Source organism: Furipterus horrens, unplaced genomic scaffold, assembly GCF_987537825.1.
Source record: "Furipterus horrens unplaced genomic scaffold, mFurHor1.1.pri manual_scaffold_4, whole genome shotgun sequence".
Lineage (NCBI taxonomy): Eukaryota > Metazoa > Chordata > Mammalia > Chiroptera > Furipteridae > Furipterus > Furipterus horrens.
Window position 1 is genome coordinate 195101971 of NW_028327174.1, and position 7949 is coordinate 195109919.

Genomic DNA, 7949 nt, shown 5'->3' on the forward strand with positions numbered 1-7949 from the left:
TAAAAGTGAATGTTTTAAATGAATTCAACACTTTGTTATACCTGCATTTTAAGAGATTTTCCTGAAATTGTTTAAGCACATCATGCAAACAGACATTCTCCTAGAAATGTTTTGAGATCACTCTGTGCTAACTGAACAGGAATAAATAATAATAAATAATAACCATCACTTTCACAAAATACCCCTCCCCCCACAAAAATCTCAAAGTGCTTACAAAAAGTTTCACAAGAATCTTACTTACAAGGCACACATAAAACTTAAACATAGTTCAATCATAATTCTTTTTAAACATCAAAGATAGGTAATTCCTAAAAACAAAACAAAAAATAGTTTACTATTATTTGTTCATGGACCCCTATCTGCATCCCTCCCCAACAAAATTTCACCCTAGGAAGCAAAAATAAAAGAAATTATTTCAATCACAAACTATTTCTGATAGGAAAATGTTTTCATGCTTACAAATGGCCAATTATAGGTCAAATGGGAAAGAAAATTAAGCACTGCACTATCATGTTCTCCAGTGGAAGAAAAACACTATTTGCTTTAGAAAAATTATGTCTCCAATTGAATATGCAAATAGCAACATTCATAGACACCAAACTCTCCTTTTTTGCTTTCCCCTCTTCTGTTGTTAGGAACTCTGGAAGATTTAAATATAAAACCACATAATTTCGGACCTGGAAATGACCTTACAAATTAACACTATCTAAGTTATTATTTTTGCATATAAATTTAAGGGAAGCTCAAGAAGAGGTGACCTGTCCAATGACACTAACTGGTGACCTGGGGGGGTCATGAAGTTGACTTTCTTACCTTATATGAAAACTGGGTTCTTGAAAGTCTCTTCCAGTTAAAATTCTATAGAAAATATATTTTTCACAAGTATCACAAAAAAGATAATTAACATTTCTAACAACCAACATGATTCATCACAAAATTCTTATAAATGGTACAAAGTATACTACATATTAAAATATGGAAGGGCTTCAACACTCAATATAGCAGAAATTCTACATAAAGCTGAGGTGAGTGTAAGAGGAATAGAACATCCAGTCAAGTTTCTTTATTAAAAGTAGTTCCTGTCTTTTAGACGACATGATTTGCCCTGCAATATATTTTAATCTGTTATGACAACAAAACGTTTTGTGTTATACGTAGACAAGGATATTAGAGAGCAATGGCTCATAACACAATCTGCAATATTACGCTCAGTAAAATTACTATACAGTCATGATTTTGCTTTTGGCACATTTCTGGAAATATACCATAAAACTCTGAAGATGGTTAAGATTTTGTCAACACATAGTAAATAAAAATTACACTAACGTTAATGAAAAGCTATTATTCAAAATTAAGGAAACACTAATAACTACCCATGTTTATCTAGTGACAGGAAGAAAATTAATATGTATTGACAATTCAAAATTTAAAAGGGAATGAACTATTGATACACACAACATGGATGAATCTAAGCCATAATGCTAGGTGAAGAGAGCATCTCAAAAGGGAGCATACTGTAAGGTCCCATATATGACGTTATAGAAAAAGAAAAATACACTGATGGAGAACTGTTGGCAGTTAGGAGGAAATGACTACAAAAGGGCAGCATAAGGGAGTTCTGGGGGGTGATGGAATGTTCTGTATCCTGATTGCAGCGGTGGTTGCACAGGTCTATACATGCGTTAAAATTATGAAACTATATGCCAAGAACAAATCATTTAGCAGACGGCATCACTGTTCAAGAAAGGAAATGAGCAGTGAGAAGCAGCTAGATATGGTAAGTGTTCCTTTATCTGATGACCTCAGAGATGTCTGCAAATGTTTTGAGCACATTGTTTCTTTTACATAGATACAACATTGACAAAGGTCAATTTTACTATACATTAACCAAAAAATAAAATAAGATAAATTTTTAAAAGGGTAGAACAAATATCTTTGGTAAAGTTGTGATTTCTAAAAGAGTAATTTTTTTAGAGCTTTAAGCCAACGGTATACTTTTACTGGTCACAAAATAATTAGATGCCACTGCATTAAATAAAATCAAAACATTTGGGCCTAATTAATCATTTATAATATATGTATATTAACAAACCATGGAAATAGTATTTTAAGAAGTGTATAAGGAAATTCTGCTAATCCCAAATGAATATGAATTGTGTTCCTTTACATTTTAAAACAATAGGTATCTTGATTAGTTTGTAATCGAAAAGCAGTTGGTTAAAAAAAATTCTTATCCCTATTCCAACTATTCCTATCCCATTCTTAAAGTGACTAATAATGGAAAATAGTATGTTTTAAATTTTATTTTGTCTTGCCATTATCCTAATTCATGAAAGTTATTACATGGTTGGATTATTTTACACTTCTCTATCAATTATCTAGAGACTCACAACCCAAATATGAAAATACTGCTGGACCCTGTCATTAGAATCAAGAATATATGAGAGAAGGAGTATACTCCTAGGATGAATATTTAAGAGAAGAGTATTACTCTAGGTATACCACCCAGACATATATAATGTATGAGATGAGATGGCATTCCACCAGCTTTATCATGTCCCCCACTTCAGAACTTGTAGTGTAAATTCAGAAAGAATAATGTGTAAGCAGACCAAAAATAAGACTCAAAGATGAGGAAGAAATGCAATGTTACAAATGCTGCATTCGATAGAAAGACTTGCCTAACAGAATAATTTCTGGCTTCCGTGATTCTAATTATAATAAATTTTGCTTTTTGAGATCATGAATAGGTAGTTTTTCACCACTGCTCCGGCCATGGACAGAGGTTATGTGTTTCTTGAGCGCAGATTTGTGCTTGAAATCCATATCACAACAATGGCATTTGTATGGCCGATCCCCACTATGTATATTCAAGTGGTCCTGCAGAGTGCTTTTAGCAGTAAATGTCTTCAAGCACACAGTACACTGGAAGGGCCGTATGCCCATGTGTCCTCGTATGTGCCGGTTGAGATTTTTCTTCTGTGTAAATGTTTTCCCACACTGTAAGCATAAGAACAGTTTATGCATCTTAAGGTGGCGTAGATAGTTTTCGACATGAAGAAATCCTCGTGGACACCGGGGGCACTGGTGCCTCAGTGGATAAACATCCTCCAGATTCTGAATCTCATTCGCTGTACCATGACTTCCTTCAGTATTCCCACAAAACGAGCCCTGATCTTGATTCCCAGGAACTTCTGCCACTCTGCTCTCAACCGTAGAATTGATCAGTGAATGCTGCGTTTCAGAGAAATACATGCTTGCTTTTGAAGAGGTACAAGGTGGTGAAAACTGCCCATTTTCTACACCAGCAGTACTGATAGACTCCACATGGAGGATACAAATTTCATTGTCTTTAAAACCTATATCAACTGAAGATAGCTCTGGTGACTTCATTTCCTGTCTCTCTGATGTCAAGCTCTCTACTGTAGACTGCAAAGCACTGCTTTCCTCTTCTTTAACTTGTAAATCTATGTTTACAGGACTATCTTCTGAAATTTCAATGATCTCACAGTCTTTATCTGTATTTTCTTCTTCATTCTTAACATCTGGGTTAGAGGACTGACAAAGGTCGGTATGTTGATTGTTGTTTTTCATAGAAAGATCAATTTCCAGATATCCCGACAAAGCTTCTGTACACTTTTCCACAATGTGAACCATTTGAAGGTAACTAGCAGCAGTCAAATATTTCAAAAGCTCTTTCCTTTTAACCTCAAGTGCTCCAGTATAGCAAGAGAGCAACAATTTTCTGCCAACTTCTGCACTCTGCAAGATGGTGATTCTGACATGTTTTGACTGTGTGAGTAAAAACTGATCTCTCATGAAAGTGGAGCAAGCTGCTAAAATCACCTTGTGTCCCTGAAACTCAGTGTCATTAATATAAATTGACACATCACAAAACAAATTCTGCTGTCTCAGGAGATTCATTTTCTGCAAGACTACATCTCCTTGCTGTTCAAACTGGAAGTGCAGAACATCAGACTCAGCAGCCATGGTCACAATCTAAGCAAAATAAAACACAAACATTGATGTGAAAACAGGGAATGCTTTACTACACTGTAAAAGCAAAAACAAAGAAACAAACCCCCCCTGAATTGGGTGAAAGAATACTCAAATTCTAACCTGGATGCTAAGAGTGAACGAACCCATACGCCACCATCTCAAAAGCCAGAAATAAATGCATTTCTCTACGAACTCATGGCACTTTTTCCATATTTTTGTTACAGCATTTATTATGCTGAATTGTACTTAACAGTCTATGTTTTTCTCCTTGGCTAAATGTATATGCCTTGCGGTGTTAATGCCCACCATTAAATGAATTTGCTTCCCAAATTAAAAACCTTAATGTAATCTCCAAACTTCCAACTCCCCATCACTACTGCAGATCTTTATTCTGTTCACCTGGATCATTGCCATGTCTTCCAGCAGTTCCCCTTGACACCACTCTCCTATATTCCAAACTACCTTCCTGAGGTTCTACCAGAATGGACATCTTTTAAAAGTTTTCTTTTTTTCCTCTCTCCCCTGCTTCCCTTTACCTCCAGGACAGTCTAACCTTCTTGGCAAATATAAGATCCTTCATGATTTAGCCCTAAGCACCTTTACAACTCTTTCCTCTACTCTTTCATCGAAGCTCCTATATTCAAATTTTCATCACTATCCAGACAAGAAGACCCAAATGCACCTTTACAAGTTACACTCGAGCTTCCAGTTGCTTTTTCTAGCGAGTGATTTAGCTCCTTTAAAGCCTCAATCAAGTAAGACTTCTGTGACTTCTCCTCCTGTCTCCCCCATAAGAGTCGGCTGCTTTCAGAGCATCCCGAAATAGTGCCTGGTTCATCTGAGTCCCTGCAGCGAGCACTGGGGACCGGCACAGAGCAGGAGCTGCTCAGAGAACATCTATCTGATGAACTGAATCCGATGCCCCGTGGCCTGGAAGATCCGCCGCCACAGATCTCCCCGAGACGAGCCTGCCAGGAGCAAGGCCCTGTCGCCCAGGCGGTTGCAGCACCAGTCTAGCCACTCCCGGGCAGCGCCCAGCCACCCTCCGCCTCGGGCTTCCCCACCTGTCCCAGTCTCCCTCGCGCGCACTCACCCACTCCGAAAACCAGAGCCGAGGCTTCCGCGGCAGTGGCGGCCCGGATCGGTAGGTGGGCTTAGTCTGGGAGGAAACACATCCGGTGTCAACTAGCTCTATTCCTCCTGGAGCGGGCTGGGCGTCCCGGAAGGACATCCTGCGCTCCCCTCACCCTCCCGCCCCCGCCCGAAATGACGGGAAGGCGCTGGGATTCCGGCAAATCCCATCTCTCCTGTCCCCGTATTGGTACGCGAACCATTCTGCTTCCCGAGCTCTCCCCAACCTCCGAATCGCAGACGGGGTGCGAAGTTGGGAGTACAGCGCGTCTATCAGAATACCCTGCGCCAGGATCCTCGGGAGGACCTCACGGACTATTATGGGCCGAGCCCTCTCGTTTACTGGGCCATCTACAATGTAAAAGGTGGCGGAGAAAAAGCGGAGGCTGCCGTAGGGATCAGTATTCCAAATTGCCTAACTCGTCCCTGCCCCGTCAGGATCTGGCCCCAACTTCGGGATCTCTCTCTTCCTTCGATCTCCCGCTTCCCTCTCAACTGCCCCCCCCATCCCCGGGAAACCCAGGCCTTGCACCTCAACTGCTGCCCCTCTGTTTCCATAAGCCTGAACCTCCCTCCCATTTATCCTTCAGAATCCCATCATCCTTAAAGCCAGCGTTAACTACCCTGAATTAACAGGCTTGCAGTTGGAAGCCTGTCAACCCTTTGGCTGCCTTTATTATTGCAGTTATCATCCCATCATTGAAATCTGTATCCCATCCCATCCAGGCAGAAGTACTAGTGCCTTACTAATCTTTGCATTCCCCAAGTCTAGTACTTAGTAGGCATCCAAATATTTGCCAAAAAAAGAAAAAATGTCCGAACCAATTTCTTTCTTTTTTTCTTACTGATTTTAGAGGCAGGAAGAGAGAACACCCGACCCGTTGCTTCCGCGTGGGAATCTAACGTGCAGCCCAGGCGTGTGCCCTGACCAGGGACCAAACACGCAACCCCCTGGTGTACTGGCCCACGCTCCGATCAACTGAGCAAACGGGTCAGGGCTGAACCAATTCTTTAAAGCAGCTGCTCTAACCCTGGAGTCAACGGGTTCTCACTGAAGTAACTGACCTTAGTTACAATTTCTGGTTAACCCTTATTTGCTTCTAAAGCCAAGCCCAGCAATTTGATTAATATGTTTTAAAGAGTAGGAATGAAGAAAGCATTCCTGTATTCAAGTTCAAGCAACTGAAAAGGAAAGGAGGGGAGAGAAAATAAATCACTCACACCAGAGCTTTAACTGTCACACTTTTATTAAGGAAACTTCCCCATAATAAGTGAAGAGGTAGTTCATAGTATGTCTAACATACAACAGGTTTAGAGCAGCTATTCACCAGCTGAAATAAAATGTTCTAGGTTGTTTGTTTAGGACAATATTTAAAAGTAGTGACATTGGTCACCCTGCACTTACAGAATTTTCTAAAAAAGAAACTAAAACAAATTAAAACCAAATCTGATTTACCTCAGAGCCGATTCAGTTTGGAGTTTGTCTTTAAAATTAAATAATAAATAAATAAATTTGATACAGTAACTTAAAAAAAAAAAACTATGGTAAAAAGAGTGTTCTCCCCTTTTAAATTATCTTGGGGATTCATAAAATACAACTGCTGAATAAGGTTTTTAAAATCTTCCTCTATAAAACTTATTTGATATCAATAACTTGACCATTTTGCAATACAATCTAAGAAACATGTACAAACAAAGGACAGAAGTCAAATCCCACCAAAATTAAGAAAACGTCTCACAGAAACAGAACACCTCTCCAGCTAAGAAATGGAGACTGTAAATCACTTCAGTGGTTTGCAGTTACAAAAGATGAGAACTATAGCTTTTACTATAACCACCAAGATGCTGATTTTAAGTGATCAAAGAAAGCAAGGCTGTTTCCTTTTTTTACTCCTAGTATAAAATGAAATGGATATATTAGCTCTCTAAGACCACATGAGACTAAGTTCTGTGAGATCAGGGCACATTGCAATCTTACCTTCATATCCTCAGCATGTAGCATAGTGCCTGGCAACAGTAGGTGCTCAATCAATGTTCTTGAATGACTAGATGAGCCCAGAAATAAGTCTCCAACCAAAGAGACCAATCTAATTTGAACCCATGCCTTTCAATCTTCAAACCAGTAACAAAAACAGGACATGAATGTAAGCAAAGGAAGCACTTTAACATGAAATTTCCACAATAAACTTATGTTCAAAGGCAATAGCGAAATGTTGGTTAACATGCTAGTGTCTCATTGTTGCATAGAATTGGTACTCTTTGGCTGGGTCATATAAAAATCAGAATGCTACGCAACATCATTAGAACAGATAATGGGTGACCTTAGGCATAAGATACCTATTAGTCTTATCACTCAACTTTATTCTCATTTTAAATCTTTTAACAAAAGGTAGAAATTATACCTTAAATCAGATTCAAATGTAAATGTATCAAAGTATAACAACTGTAAGAATTCCCTCTGACTACTCGAGTAAAACCTAAGTTTTGGTTTATTTGTACATGCACTCTTATAGCTCAAAAAAAAAAGGGAAATCCTGATGGAAACTAAATAAACACTTTCCAGACAAAATCAGTTTCACATTCAGATCCTTCTCATATTTATTCTTACTTGTCCTTTCCCTCCCTAACCAATATCCAGCAAATTAGTCACTTGCTTGGGAAGAATGTAATATTCATTCTAACTAAAAAATAACTAACAAAAATAAATCCTTCTGTGATATTTTGTTGCAAAATCCAGGTTGTCTCAAAAAGCCAATAGGGATTCACAAAACTGAGCTTCTTCCTAATGTATTCATCATGTACTAAATCTTTTTAAGTTA

General features: G+C 38.7%; 1 protein-coding gene across 1 annotated transcript; it reads right to left on the reverse strand.

Annotated features, from left to right (window-relative positions):
• Nucleotides 1-2168: 2168 nt before the first annotated feature.
• On the reverse strand, nucleotides 2169-5148 carry ZBTB6 (zinc finger and BTB domain containing 6). The gene is made up of 2 exons (XM_090276005.1): nucleotides 5093-5148; nucleotides 2169-3999 (listed from the first exon to the last, which is right to left on the reverse strand). The coding sequence occupies exon 2, from the start codon at nucleotides 3988-3990 to the stop codon at nucleotides 2716-2718; it is 1275 nt and encodes a 424-aa protein (XP_090132131.1). The 5' UTR covers nucleotides 3991-3999; nucleotides 5093-5148; the 3' UTR covers nucleotides 2169-2715.
• Between the last annotated feature and the right edge of the window lie 2801 nt (nucleotides 5149-7949).

Coding starts and splice junctions, on each gene's coding strand:
- ZBTB6 (XM_090276005.1), bottom strand. CDS start 3,990: ATGGCTGCTGAGTCTGATGTTCTGCACTTCCAGTTTGAACAGCAAGGA.